The 19,287-nt window shown below is 46.7% G+C and overlaps 1 protein-coding gene and 1 long non-coding RNA gene across 2 annotated transcripts; both read left to right on the top strand.

Moving 5' to 3' along the window:
- Positions 1–475: 475 nt before the first annotated feature.
- LOC120684864 (cysteine-rich receptor-like protein kinase 11) lies at positions 476–1,331 on the top strand. The gene is made up of 3 exons (XM_039966729.1): positions 476–577; positions 746–1,010; positions 1,099–1,331. The coding sequence occupies exons 1-3, from the start codon at positions 476–478 to the stop codon at positions 1,329–1,331; spliced, it is 600 nt and encodes a 199-aa protein (XP_039822663.1).
- Positions 1,332–5,314: 3,983 nt separating this feature from the next.
- On the top strand, positions 5,315–12,892 carry LOC120685861. Its single transcript, XR_005679805.1, has 3 exons — positions 5,315–5,789; positions 12,229–12,371; positions 12,496–12,892. It is a non-coding gene; the product is annotated as an uncharacterized LOC120685861 (long non-coding RNA).
- Positions 12,893–19,287: the final 6,395 nt, after the last annotated feature.

Raw genomic sequence — 19,287 nt, 5'->3', positions numbered from 1 at the left:
CACCCAAGTCGTCTGATGCATACGGTGGATGTGGTCGGCCGTGCAAACGGATCAGAATATGGCTGGCTGTAATAGAGTCATTATCTTTAAAAAATTACAAAAAATACAATCTAGCGATAACTACATGCCTTATCGTTCTAGATATATCATTTAAGAATTAATTATTTGCATGTTTTTTCAACATGAGTGTCTACATAAGGGTCGTCTCAAGTGCATCTGGGTGGCACTGCGGTGCAAAAGCCTACCAAGTCAGGTTCAATGCACCTAGCTACTCCATCGTTGTGCAGCACTGTGCTTCCAATGCAATGTCCCATGCCCCCTCCCAAGTTAATTGAGAATCTCGAGAATGCCTCACGCTGCACACTGATCTCTTACTCTTGTTTTTGTAAACGGAAGCGTATGATTCAATCCTCTCACCCAGTGTCTTTAGTTTAACTTGAACTGGCAGAGAAATTATATATTACAGGGCATAGAAATGGAACTAGATGATGTATCATTTCAGTTCTTACAAGAAATCACAGATGGTTTCTCCATGGAGCGGATACTTGGTGAAGGAGCATTTGGAGTTGTTTACAAGGTAAGATTTGGGTATGCTTGGTTTTTATAAACAAAAATATTCTCAATAAGTCCGCCCAATACATTGTGCAGTGCTTCTAAATAATATGCAGTTCGTGCAAAGTCGCCAACAAGCATACAACAAAAAATGGCCAACTTGTATTGAGTTCTACGAACATGTATTTGGCAGGGAGTGACTGAAAATGGTGATGCTGTTGCTGTGAAGAAACTGAGGCTTCGTGATGGCAAGCTTGGCTATAAGCAGCTCCAAAATGAGTTCTATAACCTCAAGAAACTCAAGCATGAAAACATTGTACAGATTCTTGGCTATTGTTATGAAACAAAGGAAATAACTTTAATCATGCCTGATGGAAGTAAGATATCTGCTGATGAGAGATATACAACGCTCTGCTTCGAGTATTTGCACAATGGGAGCCTTCAAAAGCATCTTTCTGGTACGTTGCTGCTTCATTTTCAGTATGTCTTTGAAAAATATTGGGTATATTTACATTTGATTAATAATATTTTGTTTTTGTACCACAGATGAGTTTAGTGAACTTGACTGGCACACACAGTTTAAAATAATTAAGGGGATTTGTGATGGTCTGAAGTATATTCATGTGGAGAAGGAAAAACCAATTTACCACTTGGACCTAAAACCTGATATCATATTGCTAGATAAGGACATGGTTGCAAAGATTGCAGATTTTGGTTTGTCCAGGATCTTTGGTAACGAACTAACATGGATCACACAAAGTCCCTACGGAACACTGTAAGTTGAATGCCTCAAGTGAACATATCGTATTTTCTTATCCATCGAAATGTGTGTGCATTAAAACATGCATGGTTGCATATGATGCAATGCAGTGGGTACCAGCGTGAACGTATCCAGTGCTCCAGGTCATTTAAGTGCTCCCGTGCTCCCTTGTGACGTTAGTCGCTGGATGATGAATTAGGGGACACGATGCAGCCAACGAGCATTTTGCAGCCACATCCATTCATACTTTTTCATGATGCCCCTCAGCTTTTGTTCCCCAAAACAAATTAGTCCTCTTCCTTCCTCAGCTTCCTACTGCAACTATGGTGCCAGCCGCCAGCCGCCCGCCGCAGCCATGGCGAATATCGCTTCTCGGTGCTCCAGCCTCAGGCTGCTCTACATCAACGCCTTCCACACAACCTCCCCACCCCCCCCCCCCAACACCGCGGGGGGGGGGGGGGGCTCCCATCCGGCCATCCCAGATATATTATTATTGCTAGGTTTTGCAACGTTGGTGGATGCTCAACCTCATACCACGCGAGGATACAAAACAAGTTGACTTTGATTTGAATTATGTATTGTTATGTACAGAAAACATTTGAAGGTCAAGTAATTTCGTCTACTCTGTTCCATCTGTAACGAGCAACATCATTGACATTGAACTCCTTTGTAACAAACTTCTAGGGACACTTGTTTATTTTGCCATCTCTCTTAATCTGGTATTGAACTCTCAAGCAATCGATTTCTAATAACATTCAATTTACTGCCAAAAAGTAAGAAAGGAACTCTAAGGGTTTAGTTAGGCTTGAGATAGCATACTATGTAGTATGTACCTCTGCAATTGGTTCCTCCATATAATATATATCAATTCAATGACAGATACCACCAGTTTGCATTGGCCTTGCTTAGCCATTCCTTGTCAGGCAAGAGAGGGTCTTTTGTGTTTGCATCTCTGCACATGTATGTGTTTTCTTCTTCTTAATATATAATCAAGCATTGCCAGATCTTCTAAATGAATAAGTTCACGTACAAACATGAGCCTAACACCGAGGGCGCATGGCATTTTTGCTTACTGATTTCTTTATATTATAGAATGGGAAAGAAGTACAAACTGTCAACATAGTAAGTATGTTAGTATCTGTTATAGTACCTATTTGTTGGAGCAATGGATACAGTGATGAATACAGTTACCCAAACTGAATATCTGTTAAATACTCGTAACAAAGCATAGAGTGATGCATGCACATACAGGTTTTATCACTGAAATAACTTGCAGTTTATAAATCATGGGTATTCCTTTATTAGTACATCACAAATGCACAGAGCACAAGACAGTCATTACATGGGTATTATTCCTTGATTACATTGCAATTGGACAAAACACAGTACACTTATTACATGGACATTCGCTTGATTGCGTTGCATATGCACAAAGGGTAGTTCCCATCAGTAAGGAGTTTGTAGAAGTAGAAGCTAAGATCCTGATCTAAATTCCAACAACTATTTTTACATGCCTTCACTGATCCCTGTTGCATATTCAATCACATGACTTGACGAAATTCTTGTGAACCTGTGATACAATTCATAATTTCATCATCAATCATAGGCAAGAAATGGATGACGGTTGCACAATAATTTATTGAATTGAATGAACATGCACGGGCCATATTAGAAAAATAGAAACCAAATGGAATTACTTATGGAGAACTTGTACACAAGACAGAACACATCTGTCCAGATTGAATGCATACGCATATGCTGCTACAGATTAACCTCCATAAGAATTACAGGCATCAACTAAAAGGGTTCCAATCTTCACAAGAACACATATTCACAACTATCTGATTATCATCTTGTGCATCCTCGGGTAGGCCGTGCATCCTCTTGTACAAAGTTCGATGCTCAATGTAAACAACATGAATCTTCATATAGGATCACAGCTTCACAATGAAGAGTTCCATTTCCGACGGATTGTTAGTATGCTTGGTACTAATTGTAGATTGGTCTGCTTGGGACTGCAGACTCCTGACAAGAAATTAGATAATAACTTGTTAAAAGAATGAACACTAGAAAATGCATAATGAGTTAATGACCAAGCATACCTCAAATATGATAACAGTAGCAAAGCAATGTACATAAAGGATGCTCAACAAATAACAAGTTCTTTTTCTTGTGAACTAGTAAAACCACCAGTTTGGTCATTTGGGAATATGCAAGCCTTGACTATTTCCAAACTAGGGAAGATAGATCTTTAAAATAAATTATTGAATAGCAATTCTGCAAGCAGTGGCGTATCTATCTACTGTTTGAAGCTACGGTGATTTGTTCCAAGTCCAATGAGACAATTATTTTGAATATCATAAATGTACCTGAAAGAGAGATGCAATTTCTCCATATTTCTTCGTATTTCAACAATTCTGCAATGCAATCATACAATTGCACATATTCACACAATACTTTACAAATTCGATGCAATCCTACATTCCAACATAGCTACCAGTGTGCAACCCACCAAAAAAAGTCACAAATTACTGAATTGGTACCTTGCAATGCTGCCTGCTCCCTGTTGCTGCTGCTCGGCTTGCTGCTGGGCTGATGGCGGTGGGCGCTGGGCTGTTAGCTGCTTTACTCCACTGCACCAATACGTGAAGCCAATGACTGAGGGCGCCACCGTGCTCTGCACCGGCGAGGCGGCCGACGACTGTCGGGTGTACCCCACTCGGCTGCGTCTCCCTCCCGGCCTCCACGCAGGTTCACTCCTCCCTCCCTAGCTCGCGCCGTCGACAACAACCAGGTAATCCTTGCCAGTCCTGCGGGCGCCGACCGCTGCCGCGCTGCCCCAAGTTCCAATCGCCGAATCGTTCATCTACCCCTGGCGCCCTGGCTCGGTGTTGCGTCGGTGCAGCGCCAGTACGTTGGAGCCGGCAAGCTGAGAACAAATCGATTTGGTTTTCAACTCGATCTATGCTGCTGCTTGATGGGGCTGCCGGTAGGTCAGTTGGGGAAGAGATGAACAAGAACAACAGGATGAAATATGCTCAGATTGGGGAAGAAGACTGTAACAGAGTTAGGTCTAAAATGCAATCCATACTTTATTGAGGTACATAATAGACATCACTTGTTATTCGTCTTCATCTCATCCATCCGTTCTCCATCCATCGGTTCCAAACACGCGGGAGCAAGGGAGCCTATGACAGGCTGGGAGCATTGGATACGTTCTCGGGTACCGGCCACCAGAATACATCGACAGCGGTGAAATCTCAGAAAAGTTTGACATATTCAGCTTGGGTGTCGTCATGATAAGGATAGTGACAGGACCCAAGGGCTACCCCAAATGTCTGGACATGTCTTCCGATGAGTTTATTGATCAAGTGAGAAATTTTAATTTTTATTAACAGTACCACATTTTGAATCTATTACTAGGTCATATTTACAGTGGTGCAGTATCAGCCCAGCTTGACAGTGCCTTTAATCAGGTCCAAAGAAACTGGAGGAACAGGTTGCAGGCAAACCGCATTACTGATTCCGCACTCGAGACATATTGCCATCAAGTAAAGACATGCACTCAGATAGCATTGGACTCTGTGCAGAAAGATAGACATAAAAGGCCTGATATACAGTGGACAGCTTGGACAGGAAATAATAATCTTACTACGTACAAAATCATATGATTTGCTCACTTAATTATCATTCAAGTATACAAGGATTTTTTTTCTCAACAATACTCATCTCTCAATGATTCAAGACATATTGATTGATAGGAATCAAATTGATTTTGATTATGTATGACTTATTGATTGATAGGAAGAAAGCTCAACTCTATTATAGTGTATATTATCTACTACTACCTAAAAAGAACAAGTTCTGTCGACCCCTCCGTGCATCTGTCTCATCCGTGAGTCACTGAATATCTCAACTGCATTGAGAAAATCAATGGCTTAGACTTGGGAGAGTGCTCAATTACCTGAATATCTCAACTGCGATTACGAAGGGACAAGGCGTAGCTGCAAGAGATTTTGGGTAACGGCTGCTTTAGATGCTGGAATCATGATGGAATCTGCTGGATATCCCGTTACAAAGCTGGAACCTTTTGTTAGCCGGGAAACTAGAACATGTAGCTACCCCATTTTGCATCTCATGAATGTATCCAATAGCGAGCTGCTGTGGCTGTTAAGTGGCATTTTTTGGATGTTAGTTGTTGTTTTACTGCTTGCATTCAATTTAGTCACTACTGCTAGATATCAGTCATAACATGTATGGCAGAGCTCCTAGATGTCATTTAAAAATGGTTTTTATTTCCTGCAGCGACACTTGCCTTTTGATTTCAATCTCACCATGTGCTGAAGAATAGTATTTATAGATACTCTTACCATTCTTATTTAATTACAAACAATATTGATCGTTGTACATGATTTTGAAAACGAGAAGAAGCACCTAGCTGAGAGTGGGAGATTGCTTAAACCAGTGAGCTCTATAGGTGAGCCAAGTTTCGGTTGAGCATTTTTATTCTTTTACCACTGATTTCATTTGGGCCTCAGTTCTTCTTTGCCTTTTTGTGTTCCTTGCCATGATGACATTGCATTTCCCGCCTTCTCTCTGAATTTAGTAGAGACAAACTTGCATTTTGTGTCATCTGCAGTTCTGCACCAATTCAAACCTTTTGATTTCTTTCCTGTATGGAAATGTGGTTGGTCATGTGCCATAAATTATTAAGGCTGCTTACTTTTTGTGTATAAAAAAATACAAATGGATAACCACTTGCAGTTTAAAGGGGAATAGGACACCATAGAAAAAAAGCAAGAAGGATGCAAATTTATGATTTGCATTTCGGTGTAATATTGTATGATTAGCTAGGAGCACAAATAAGTTTGGATAATTAGTGGGTAATTCATGATGAATGGCAATATGTCAGAATAGAGTGCATATCTGATAATGCAACCTGTCTGCTATATTGCTCATGTTTTAAACTTGCATTCCATTCAATACTTAAATAGCTTATCAGTTCAAGTTCATGTTTATGATATTTGTGTACCTACTATCTATAGTTTTACAAACAGGTACACTAAGGTATTAAGAAGAATCGTGGGAGTTTCAGAAAAATGGGATGATCATAGCTTACTAACAAAGTCAAAGCTAGGGTCTTAAATATTACACTTACATTCAGAAAACTAATCAGTGGACAAATTGAATTTGTTAGCAGCTCAATCCTAACTCTCATTGAGCTGAGAGGATGACAGTGAACTTGGGGCAATTTTCTGGTTTTCTCATATTCACAAACTCAAAGCCATACCATCCCAAGGGGGGCTGGGGATACATTTATACACGGAGCTGCAGGGCAGCCAAGAAAGATGCTAAGGACACTAGTCCAAGATGCCAACTGCTAGTCCTAGTCCTAACTGTTGTCCTAGATGCCAACTGAAAGGTAGTCAAGATGCTGTCCTTGCTGTCCTCTAGGGGCAGCAAAGCACAACGTGCTGCAGCAAGAGCACCTCCTCTTGTGCAGCCCCACAAAGACCAAGTACACAGACTTATCCATCATTCTCCCCCTAAGTCTCACGCGTCGTCTTGTAGGAAGATTGAACCATCCTGGTCCTGGAGTAGAGCTCAAGGAACTTGATCCTCCCAAGGGGCTTGGTGAGCAGGTCCGCAAGCTGGTCCTTGGTGTTGATGTAGCTCGCCTTGATGCTCCCGTCCTCCAAGCAGCCTCGGATGAAGTGGTACCTCACCCGGATGTGCTTGCTCCGTTCATGGAAAACGGGGTTCTTTGCCAGGGCTAGAGCGGACTTGCTGTCCACTCAGAGCTCCACCGCTTCAGTGTCTCTGCCGAGGAGATCACCAAGCAGTCGAGAGAGCCAGAGCGCCTGAGTCAAAACGGTGGATGCCGCTATGTACTCAGCCTTGCAGCTGGATAGAGCCACCACCTGCTGCTTGACCGACTGCCAGCTAACGAGGCACTCGCCGAGGAAGAAGAGAATCCCGCTTGTGCTCCTGCTGGTGTCGATGTCGCCGGCGTGGTCGCTGTACCCGATGAAGTGTGCCGCCCCAGGGCACCTCGGGTAGTGAAGGCCGTGGTCGAGAGTCCCCGCAATGTAGAGGACGATCCTTTTCACAGCCTGCTGGTGCTCCGTCGTCGGTCGCTGCATGAACCAACTAACGTAACCGACAGAGAAAGCCAAGTCCGGCCGTGTGTGGGCGAGGTAGCGAAGGCTCCCCACAAGGCACCGGTACTGGGTGGCGTCCACCTCATCCGCCGTGTTGTCACGGCTCAGCTTCAGCCTCTCCTCCATCGGAGTGAGAGCTGGGTTGCAATTGGTGAGCCTAGCTAGCTCAACGACGCGCATGGCGTAGACGGTCTGTCAAAGCGTGATCCCGGAGTCGCCCTGGTGCACCTCGATCCCCAGGTAGAAAGAGAGAGGCCCCAGGTCGCTCATCTGGAAGGTGGCCTTCATCTCTGCCTTGAATGACGCCACCTACGCATCCTTGGTGCCGGTGATTACCAAGTCGTAGACGTAGACACCCACCAGTAGGGCATTTGCTCCATTGCCCCGCCGGTGGATGGCCGCCTCGTGCGGGCTTTGCTCGAAGCCCGTCCCCTTGAGCGTGGAATCCAACTTGGCATTCCACGCCCGTGGTGCCTACCGCAAGCCATACAGGGCCTTGCGCAGGCGTAGCACCTTGCCCTCCTTGCCGGGGATCGCGAATCCCGGCGGCTAGTGCACGTAGACCTCCTCCTTCAAGTCGCCGTTGAGAAACGCCGAATTGACATCCATGTGATGTACACGCCAGCCCTCCTGGGCAGCCAGCGCAAGGAGGAGTCGCACGGACTCCATCCGTGCCACGGGAGCGAAGGCATCATCGAAGTTGACTCCCTCCTGCTGCACGAAACCTCGTGCCACCAGGCGAGCCTTGTGCTTTACGACGATGCCAGCCTCATCCCTCGTCAGCTTGAACACCCACTTAAGGGTGATCGCGCGGTGACCACGAGGGAGATCAGCAAGCTCCCAAGTGCGGTTCTTCTCAACCGCGTCCATCTCCGACGGCATCAAGGCACGCCATGCCTCGTGTCCCTCGGCCTCTGCGAAAGGCCGAGGCTCGCCGTCATCGCACGCGAGGTGCAACTGCGCCTCCAGGTCATGAGGCACCAGTCCCGGCACTGGCTGATCACTGAGAAGGTTCTCCATCGTACGGTACCGCAACGGTCCGCCATCGTGGTACACGTCGACGCGCTCCTTGTCGTGAGAGAGAGGAGTAGCGAACTCCACCGGGCTGTGCTCAGCACGAGCAGGTGTCGGAGTAGACGTGCCCAGAGGAGTGGCTGTCGGTAATGGAGTGCGTGGCGTCGCTGGCTGTGGTGGTGCAGGCGAGGAACTCGTCGCAGCCGGAGTCGCGGCTGGAGAGCATGGTGATGCCGGTGTAGCGGGCGCCGGAGTCGGTGGAGGCTCGGGGACTGGGGTAGGCATGCTCGTCGAAGAGGCGCTGCCTACTCCCCTAGCTCCCTCGAAGTGGACGTACTCAACGGTGAAGTCGTCGTACGTCGGAACCGAGCCGTCATCCACCGCCTTGTCCCATGCCCATCCTCGCCCTTCATCGAACACAACGTCGCGCGCCGTGCGCACACGCTGTGTCTCCGGGTCGAGAATGTGGTAGGCCTTCGAGCCCTCCGCGTAACCGATGAACACTCCCGGAGTGCTCCTGTCATCGAGCTTGCTGATGTGGCCAAGCTCCTTGGTGGGCGAGCGGTTGAGGATGTAGACGGCCGTCACCACCGCCTCTCCCCAGTACAAGGCTGGCACCCCCTCTACTTGAGGAGGGCCCGAGCCATCCCCACAACCGTCTGGTTGCGCCGCTCGATGACGCCGTTCTGCTGCGGGCTGTACGGTGCGGAGTAGTGGCGCTGGATGCCCTCATCCGCGCAGTACGCCACAAACTCGGCCGCCGTGAACTCGCCACCGTTGTCGGTGCGCAGCACACACAACATGCGGATGCTCTCCGCCTCCGCAGCAGCCTGAGCACACCTGATGGCGTCCGCAGCCTCTCCCTTGCTGCCAAGGATCATCACCCACATGAAGCGGGAGAGGTCGTCGATGAGCAGCAGGAAGTAGCGCCGTCCTCCTGGTGTGACCGGTGTCACCGGGCCACACAAGTCCCCGTGTACGAGCTCGAGCCGCTCCCTGGCTCGGAAGCTCGCCTGCTGGGGAAAGGAGTGTCGCCTCTGCTTCGTCAGCACGTAGACGTCGCAGAGCTGCTCCACGTGGTCGAGGCTCGGGAGGCCTTGCACCAGCTCCTTGGCGTTGAGCCGCTTCAGGGTCTCAAAGTAAAGGTGCCCAAAGCGCTCGTGCCATTGCCATGCCTCGTCGTCCCTGCGAGCTGCAAGACAAAGAGGCTGGGCCACCCCGACATGGAGGATGTAGAGGCGGTTCTTTCCTCGAACCACCCTGGCGAGAAGCTAGCTACGGTGGTGCTAGATGCGGAGGACCCCGTTGTCGATCACCACGCGGGAGCCGCTCTCATCGAGCTGCCCAAGGCTGATGATAGAGTTCCGCAGCACCGGGATGTAGTAGACTCCGGTGAGCATTCGGTGCTCTCCGGACTTGGCGGTGAAGATCACGGAGCCCACGCCCTTGATCTCCACGGCGGAGGAGTCCCCGAACCTGACGGAGCCACCGACGTCGACGTCCAGGTCGGAGAAGAACTCCCGCTGCCCGGTCATGTGGTGCGTGGCGCCGGAGTCGAGGTACCAGTCGTCGACCCTATCGTCGTCGGAGCCGTTGCCGAGGAGGACTCGGGCACGTGGCTCGTCGAGGTGGAGTAGAGCGGTGGCAGGCGGTGCCGCCGGATGTGGCTCCATGTCCCCGTGGAGTAGGAACAGAGACGGCTCGTCATCCGGCTGGGCCTCCGCGGCATGGGCTTGGCCCCCACGCCTCCGCTGCGGGCAGTCCCTGGCCCAGTGGCCGGGCCTGCCACAGCTGTGGTAGGCGTCATCTCGTGCCGCCTTGGGCCTATCGGCGGCGCCGCCCTGAGCATCTCCATGGGTGCCACCCTCGGTGCGCCCTCGTGCTCTGGCTTGGGCACCTCCACGCCCCTTTAGCGGCTTGCCGCGCTTGCGGCCACCAGTCAAGGAAGAGGGCTCCCCCCTCCTCCTGTCACCGCGCCGGGCCTCCCACTGCTCCTGAGTGAGGTGGAGCTTCCCACCGATGGAGATGCCTCCCGAGGGAGGTTGTGGCTCGTCGCTGTCGACGACCTTGAGGTGACCTATCGCCTCCTCGATCGTCATGGTGGAGAGGTCGAGCAGAGACTCGATCGAGTGAGCGGTCTGCCTGTACCTCTCGGGGACGCAGCTGAAGAGCTTCTCGACAGCTCTCTCCTCGTCGTAGGTGTCGTCGCCGAACTGCACCATCTTCTGCAGAAGAGTGTTGTGACAGAGGGCGAAGTCATCAACATCCTCACCTGGCTTGAAGGCCAGGTTCTCCCACTCCTTGCGAAGTGCCTGCAAAGTGGTCTTGCAGGTGCGGTCACTGCCGATACGTGCCGCAGCGATGGAGTCCCAGGCCTCCTTGGCAGTTCGCTTCTTGGAAAGCGTGAACTGCATCACGGGCGGGGCTGCTGCGATGAGAGCATCCAGCGCCCGTCGATCCTCATCGTAGTCGACGTCGCCGTACTGGACTGCCTCCCATATATGCCGCACCTAGAGCTTCACCTCCATGACCGCGGCCCACTCGACGTAGTTGGTCTTGGTGAGGGTGGGCCACACACCGCCGGGACCGACGTCCCTGACCACCGCCTGGAGGCCGTCGCCGTGGGGGTGGGCTGCTGCCCACCGCGCGGTCCGCTCCCGCACCCTCTCCCTCGCCAACTCCTCAAGGTCCCCGTCGGTGGTGGTGTCGCCGACGATGGAGCCGCTGAGGCTGCCGCGCAAGGTCTCAACTTCAACCTCCGCCGCAAGCGCTGCATCTTCCGCCTCCTCTGCTTCCACCTCCGCCCTGGCCGCTGCCAGCTCTGCTGTAGCCAGCCTGGCCGCCCTCGCCGCTGCTGCAGCGGCTTGAGCCGTCGCTCGCCTGCGTTCCTCTGCCGCGGTGAGCTCGGCGTCTCGCTGACGCCGCGCGCTAGAGGCGACCGAGCGCTGAGACGGTGCGTCGGACATGGCGCGCCTCCAAGGGGCTGCTGCATGGAGAAGAGGAAGGGAAGGGGGAAGCAGCCGGTGCTGCGACTGCTGCTGCTGCGCTAGCTGCTGGTGGTGGTGGCTGGGCTGCTACAAGCGCTTGGGAAGGGGAGGAGCAAGAGATATCCAACCTACAGGAAAGTACGGCTCTGATACCAGTTGTTAGCAGCTCAATCCTAACTCTCATTGAGCTGAGAGGATGACAGTGAACTTGGGTCAATTTTCTGGTTTTCTCATATTCACAAACTCAAAGCCATGCCATCCCAAGGGGGGCTGGGGATACATTTATACACGGGGCTGCAGGACAGCCAAGAAAGATGCTAAGGACGCTAGTCCAAGATCCTAACTGCTAGTCCTAGTCCTAACTGCTGTCCTAGATGCCAACTGAAAGATAGTTAAGATGCTGTCCTTACTGTCCTCTAGGGGCAGCAAAGCACAACGTGCTGCAGCAAGAGCACCTCCTCTTGTGCAGCCCCACAAAGACCAAGTACATAGACTTATCCATCAGAATTGTGATGGCTTTCCAATATTTTAATCACTGAATGGCCCTTGTTTACTGATTGCTTTGGCTTTTTTTTTTGGTGTCTATATAATAAAGCTTTTGAACTCGCAATGTATATGGGACTGAGCGATAATCCAATTCAATACACACAAAATTTTCCAGTTATTTAATGCGGGGGAGGAGACTCCTTAGGTTTTTGCAATAGTGTTCCATCAAAATAGAATGCTCATCAATGTATATACTGCTTGTCTGCAGATTGTTCACTCCAGATTTTCCAGTCTGTTTGTACAAAACTGAAAGCCTGAAATGTTGTCCATCAAGATATATACCTAGCCTGTGTCATCAATTATGCCACTTTCATAAAAGCTCAAGGAATTGAATCTTGGTGGCACGTAGAGGTACCATGAGCTTATTATACTTTTGTGTTTCCTTCTATTGCATTTCTGGCAAACTACCTAATGCATGTCTATAATCAAGCTATTTTTGTTTGTTTTGCAATCTGAATCAACTATTGTTTCTTAGATCTTATTGCAGTTTTCAAATGGGAGAGAAGTGTTTTCTTGAAAGCCATCATCTGCTGCAGCTGCAAAAAAGCTTGGTGGAGCACACTCATGCAGGAGTTAAACTTTAAGAACTTTGTGGATCTTAATAAATAGCCTATCTTCTAATGGACATTCTGCACACGATCTGATTTTAGAGTTTCTTTTGGAAAAAACTGGACGACGGATTTCCTTGTCTGTGCTGTATTTCCTCTTTAGAATCATTTTTGTCGTCCCTATGCTTTCATTCGAAATCCAACATAAATGTTGTAGTTGTAGTATGAGCTCTCAAAACAGAGGAAATTTTGTTCTGCAGGCGACATTTAGTTGTGACTTACCGTATATATATGTACAATGTTCTGCCTTGTGCCTTTTGCAAACTCTTTGCTTCTAATCCAGTTTTCAATCAGTGCGTATATTATGTATGGTTGCAGGATTTAAAGATTTTCAGAGCTGGATTTCGGTACACCTTAAAAATCATTTCATGACTCAAAAGGCCAACCATTTCCCTGAATTTTGGCGCACACATTCTCTGCAAGCAGGACAGATCTGTTTCCATAAAAAACTGTGAGCAATAGTTATATTGGACAGACACATTTGTATTCAAATAATCTGTAAAAGCAAGTTGTTCATTTCTTGTCACATTGGTATTCAATAGTCAAGATTGCCATAATAGGGAAATTGCTTGACGAATGCCTGCCATGCCTAGCAAGCGCCCCATTTGGTTGACGAAAAGGTGCTAGAGCTCCTTTTAGTTGATGGTGCTGCCCTGGAGCCTGCTGTGCCTACCTAACTGTGCCGGCGGCAAGTGTTGGAGACTGGGTCGTCATGAAAAATTTTTATCACCCATAGCAATGCACAGGCATTCAACTAGTCTATACTAGTTTGTCAAAAAATTAATCGGCACATGGGAGAACAACTTGTAATTAATTTCTTTTAGATACTAAATAATTAGGCAAAAAACTACCTGACAACATTTAATGTGTAATGAATGTTCTAGATTATTTTTATGTGTGGGCAAAAAAAGCTGAAATTTATGTGCTATTTAAACACTATTCTGTTTAACCCAAAATATATTTTGTTTTATGATTCATTGTCATCAAACATTGACCCCCAATTACTGAAATTGGCGACACAATACTGATTTTACTTGAAACTAATGAAATATGTTTTCAAATATATATATATATATATATATATATATATATATATATATATATATATATATATATATAATTTCAATTACACATTTCAACGAAATTGTTAGTCGCAATGTTAACCTTGAAAATTATTTCATTTACATAAACAACTAACAATATTAATCCAATGATTAAATTGCATCCACCATACAACAACTTAGCAGGTGGATACAGATTGGTTCTACAATTTGTAAACTACTCAGTTTTGTATAACAACTTGAAAAATTGGGGAATCTTTGGTCCAAAGTATTCATCTTAGCAAAATATCTTGGCTTCTTAAACTCTAGGGTAAATGGCTGGTTTGTGGCATGGGCATTGCGTGTGAGGTTCCCGGTGGCTAGTTTAACACTACAAATACGTGTTTCATGCGAGTAAATGACTCATCAGTAGCTGTTTACTTGAGAAATTTATAATATTCAATTTCCTATCATCTCAAAATAATTACGAAACAAATCATATTCTATATTTTAAACACATGTAAAGATGCCGCTAACCAAAGCTCTATCCATACGCTTCTATGCCTCTATATTGGCGCTTACTCCTCCCACAATGCCACTACGGCTGGGCATATTACCCGAAGCCCAAAGATCGAACCCATAAAAATCGAGCCTGAATCAGAAAAACCCGAGCCCAAAAAACCCGATCACTACTTCGGATAGCAAGTTCCAATACCCGAAATTATTACGAGTAAATCATGTTTAGAACCCCGGTACCCGAATTAAAAAAAAAACCGAACTTCTAGGCAGGCCAATAGCCCAGGTATTTTCAGCCCAGCCCACTACCGTACCCCAGCAACCCTAGCCCCCTTGCAGCACAAGTGCACCAGGCAGGCAGCCTCCAGGCGCAGCTCCTGTGACGGCGCATCTCGACGGACACCAAAGCCTGCACCCACCGGCCACCGACAGCACGAGTGTGCGACGGCCGACGGTTGCGAAAAACGTGCCTAGACAGCACATTTTAATGAAAAATGTGCCCAGGCACGATCGCGAAAAAACCCCCCCAAATTTTTAAAAACCCAAAAAACCCGACCCGAATTTTTTGGGTAACCCGAACGCCCACCTATAAATGCCACCGTGAGATGGGAAAAGGTTAGCGTTATGGGGAGGTGGCCGAGCAAAATCTGTTTGGTACAATAACTGGCGAAGAGGGCACCGGTTGCGGCCGGCGCATCACCCCCAGCTCATGCCCGCAGGAGAGCCTGTGGCATGGTGGTGCCCCCACCTCCCCACGTGGAGCATAACACCCGACATGCGGCGGCGACAAAGATGGCGGCGAGCTTCTCCTCGCGTGGCTCTGCCTTTCTGTCGCCCTTTGCGTAGGTAATCTGGCGTGGAAACGAGAGAGAGAAGAGAAGAAAGAAAAAGTGGAGAGGAGAGTGAAAAATGAGCTAACATATGGGCCTCACCTCCATTTTTATCATCCACCTTAGTGAAACCACCATTCAAAATAGCTAAATGGCTAAATGTGAATGGTTTTGATAGTTAGATGGTCAAATATTTTTGGTTTTGAAGTTCAATGGCCAAAACCAAACTTAAGCGATAGTTCAATTGTTAAAAATGGACTTTTTCCTATACAAAAACAAGCAGTGGTGAAGAGCCAACATTTTGAACAAATACTATCTATAATCAAGAAAAACTTTAGAGAAATCACTCAAGCAAAACTGTAGAGAAATCACACAAAGATTGATACATAGTAGGCACATTATAGCCACAATATATTGTACTCCCTCATGTCACAAACCACTTTTGGGTTATTTAAAATAAATTATTCCAAACTTTTATACAAATGACTTTTTACATATTGACTTTGGATCTTTGGAAAGGGTATCAGTACATTTGTCTTGAAATGTCTTTTATAGAAGTATAAATTTTTCTTATTTAACAAATACATTATAATAAAATTAGTAGTCAAAGTTGGAAGGAGTAGTTTAAGGTGGACAGTTAAAGGATCATAATGTGTGGACTCAACTCTATTATGCTTTAGAATACATTGCAAAGAGCCATAATAGTTTTTATATATTAACAATGTGGAGTGGCATAGGATAATCAGTCATCCCAAACAGCTTGCAAATCCTCGATGTTTTAATTATACCATAAGAGATGCATCTATGGTCTTCCTCAGATAAAAAAGGGAAATAAGTCCCATGTCAAACATAGTTTTTGTTGGAACCTTACCATGCATTAGAGAACTTTTTCCAAGAGGTTAAAACTGCAACAGATAGAAAATAGGCTAATAATTAAAATAATTTGTTATGTAAAATACTGATCCGTGGCCTAATGTAGTCCTTGTCACTATGTAAGAAACGACCTATAGTAGTCCTTGCCACTATGTAAGAAACGACCTATAGTGACGCACATAAAGGTGACCTATAGTTGTCATCCGTCACCTCTCAAATAAAGGTGACGGGCTTCATCTGCACACGTCACCTTGGACCAGTTTGGGGCCTGGCTATGCCTCGCTAGAAATATGGCCCGTCACATTTGAGAGAGCATAGGTGATGGGGATTAACAATGCACATCACCTATAACACAGGTGACAGGCTACATTCTTAACCCGTCACCTATAGTCCATACAAAGGTGACGGGCAAGGACCTAAGCAGCAAAAGGTGACGGCCTTCACTTAGCGCGTCACCGCGTCTTGTTATGCGCTTAACCTATGGTCCTTGAAAGGTGACGCATTACGTGTATAGTTTGTCATCTATGGAACTTAGCTGTTTTTTTGTCATGCAATTCGAACGTCGCCGCAGTCGTACACGTTCTAACAAAAGGATGAAAATTGCGAGGTTTATGCTGAGAATAGTGCGAGGTAATAAAAGGATGAAAATTGCGAGATTGTTGCGAGATAACGAGTCAGAAGTTAATTCATCAGATATATATATATAGTATTACTATATTGTACCCTGGATACTGGTACTGAATAGCCTTTTGAGTACCCGACCCAACCATCCAACCTCCGATCGCCCCATCCCGCGCGCCGGCTCGTTCGGTTTTGCGGAACCAGCATCCAATCGACCAGCCCCCGCGCCCGCATTCCGGTTTTGCTGACGCACCACGCCCTGGCGGTTTTTGTTTTTCAGTCGTCGCCCCGTTTCCCGGATAAAAAAAAGGATTAGATCAATTCGTTCCGCCCGTCGCGCCGTCGTCCGATCCGAGCTTCGCGACGTCGCGCTCCACTCCCGTCGCCTGTCGCCGTCGTCCACAGTCGTTGCCGTCGACCGCCGGCCGGAGTCGAGATCCGCCCCTCCGGTCACCATCGACAAGGACGCAACGCACCTGCCGCCGCCGTTGCCGTCTCCCGCCAGTTCTGCGACTTGCCGCCGCCGTCCCCATCGACCAGTACAGCAGCGTACCTGCCACCGCCGCCGTCGTCGACCAGGGCACCCGTATCCCCATATTCACATGATTTGTTTGATTTTTTTTTTAAAATCTAGCGACAAATCAGATGCGAGCCGGACTGCTGGGCAGCGTGGATGGTTGACAAGCTAGCTGCCCATATCCCCTGCAAATCACAGGTCCGTGCTCCAAATTGCTAAGTTCCTCCGATTTCGCTCTCTGTCCTCGAATCCCCATGGCCACAGATCCATTCCGCCGCAATCACTGCACCCCGTCTACAGATCAAGAAGCGTAATGCACAGGCGAAGGTGAATCAGATTGGTTTGCTTCTTTTTTTTCCACGTAAGCATCTATTCATTTCAGTTTTCATGTTATGGATTGGGAGGTTCGTGACTCTTATTTTGGGTTTGCAATTTTGATTCGAGCTGCAGGATTTGATATTGGAAAGGATAAGATTTAACACCTTATCTGTGTTTTCTCCTCCATTATTTCCATGGTCAGTTTTTAATTCTTGCCCTTGCGGCTGTCTCTGCTCGTGAGTGCAAATATGAGCATGGTGATACACATATTTCTGTAGTTTTAGTGGCATAATGACATGAAAGCTACCCCTTCTTGTTTGGGCGCAAGTGCGTTTAGCAGATGAAATAAATGTGTGTATGGAGTTCGTCCCTACAGTTAATACCAATATCTTTCTTGTCCGTCCAGCTATTCAGGAAAGGAAGGCAATCGATTCAATTCATTCCCCAATTTCTGGCTTGGTGCTGCGCATTATTAAATTCTATATCATTCACAGCCAATTTCATTGTAGTTTTAGTGTCATTATGACATGGAATATGTATCTGTGGAATGTATAAAGGTGTACAATGATCAGTAAAGTTACTAAATAGCTATTCATATACTGGATAAACAAGCATGGGTTTGTTCTGATTACTTGCAGTGGTGGTAGTTCACTAATTACTACTGTCTCCTGCTTTGTTGTCTGAATTTAATACAAGATTTGGGATGATTTGATTTCTCTGCTCTCAGTTTACCTCTCACTTGTGTGCAATTTGAGGACACAAAGAAGCTAATGGGCAAGCTGGTTCGTAACAGCTTATAGCTTGAGCTCCAATGGTGTCTCCGTGATCATCATGGAAACCATTGCTAGAGTCTTTGTCAAGCTATTGATGTTCATCCGTTGGGGGCAGGGGAGGTCCACACCATAATCTTTTGTGGCATCTCCTCTATCCAGTTGCTCATGGACCTCGGCGAGCTTGGCCATCAGAATCAGAGGTTATTACTCTACAAGGATGCATTTTGTGTTTAATTTTCCATGATTATATCCTCTCACAAGCAGTTTCTTAAATCCTAGTTTATTTGGTCTGGTGTTCTTGATGCTCTATTTCGTATTTCCAACCAAATTGTTGAAGTGCATAATAGAGAATGGATAACATAAAGTAGAATTGATTCTTTTACTTACTGTAATTTCAGCTGTAAGATTCGTATGTGGAACTCCATGTATGCCTTTTCTCTTAAGTTTAATGTAGCTAGTTCCCACTATATGTCATACTGATTCATAAACCTTTCTGATATCTAAATCTTTTTAAATTTTGTTATAACAATTGGACCTGTGCTCTTCCTTTCTTATGTAATTGGATGCACAGGTGCTGCTGGATCTTAAGCTGGAATTACCCATGCCTGATGGAGGATAAGAGCAAGGATGGCATCATCAAGCCAAGAACAGCACGTCCTCATCTACATTCTGCTTGGGTAATAAGTCGAGCTGTAAGGGTTTTGCTACCAGGTCCAATGCCACCCTCTCCTGTGGGTGCATGGAGCACTCTCCCGGAGTCCACCACCCTTAGCAGGGGAACATGCACAGGTATTGATGAAGCTGATATCTTACCATTTCTAGTTGCAAATATACATTTCTGATGTGTGATAATAGCTATAGATGAACGTGCATCCTGGTGTCTTCCTAACTGAATCATAGGTTAATAGTCTGTCAGTGCATTTGTGTGCAATGAAATTGAGTCTAGGCATATATTGGTCAGACACGGATTGATGTACTCTAGTCCATGGACTATAACCCTAAAGGTGGGACCACGTGGGACGATATGCATCATTCCCCGATGGGAAAAATCATCATGCAACTACTATTTCATGCCTTACCAAAGGCTGCACCCCGCAAATTCAAATGTTTCAGAATTGGAGATATCCGCCTATCTGATAAGCACAAAATCTTGGTTTCTTTCACTACATCT

This window comes from Panicum virgatum, chromosome 8N (genome assembly GCF_016808335.1).
Source record: "Panicum virgatum strain AP13 chromosome 8N, P.virgatum_v5, whole genome shotgun sequence".
Classification (NCBI taxonomy): domain Eukaryota; kingdom Viridiplantae; phylum Streptophyta; class Magnoliopsida; order Poales; family Poaceae; genus Panicum; species Panicum virgatum.
Note: the sequence above shows the minus strand (reverse complement) of the source record. Positions and strands in the feature narration are given on the sequence as shown.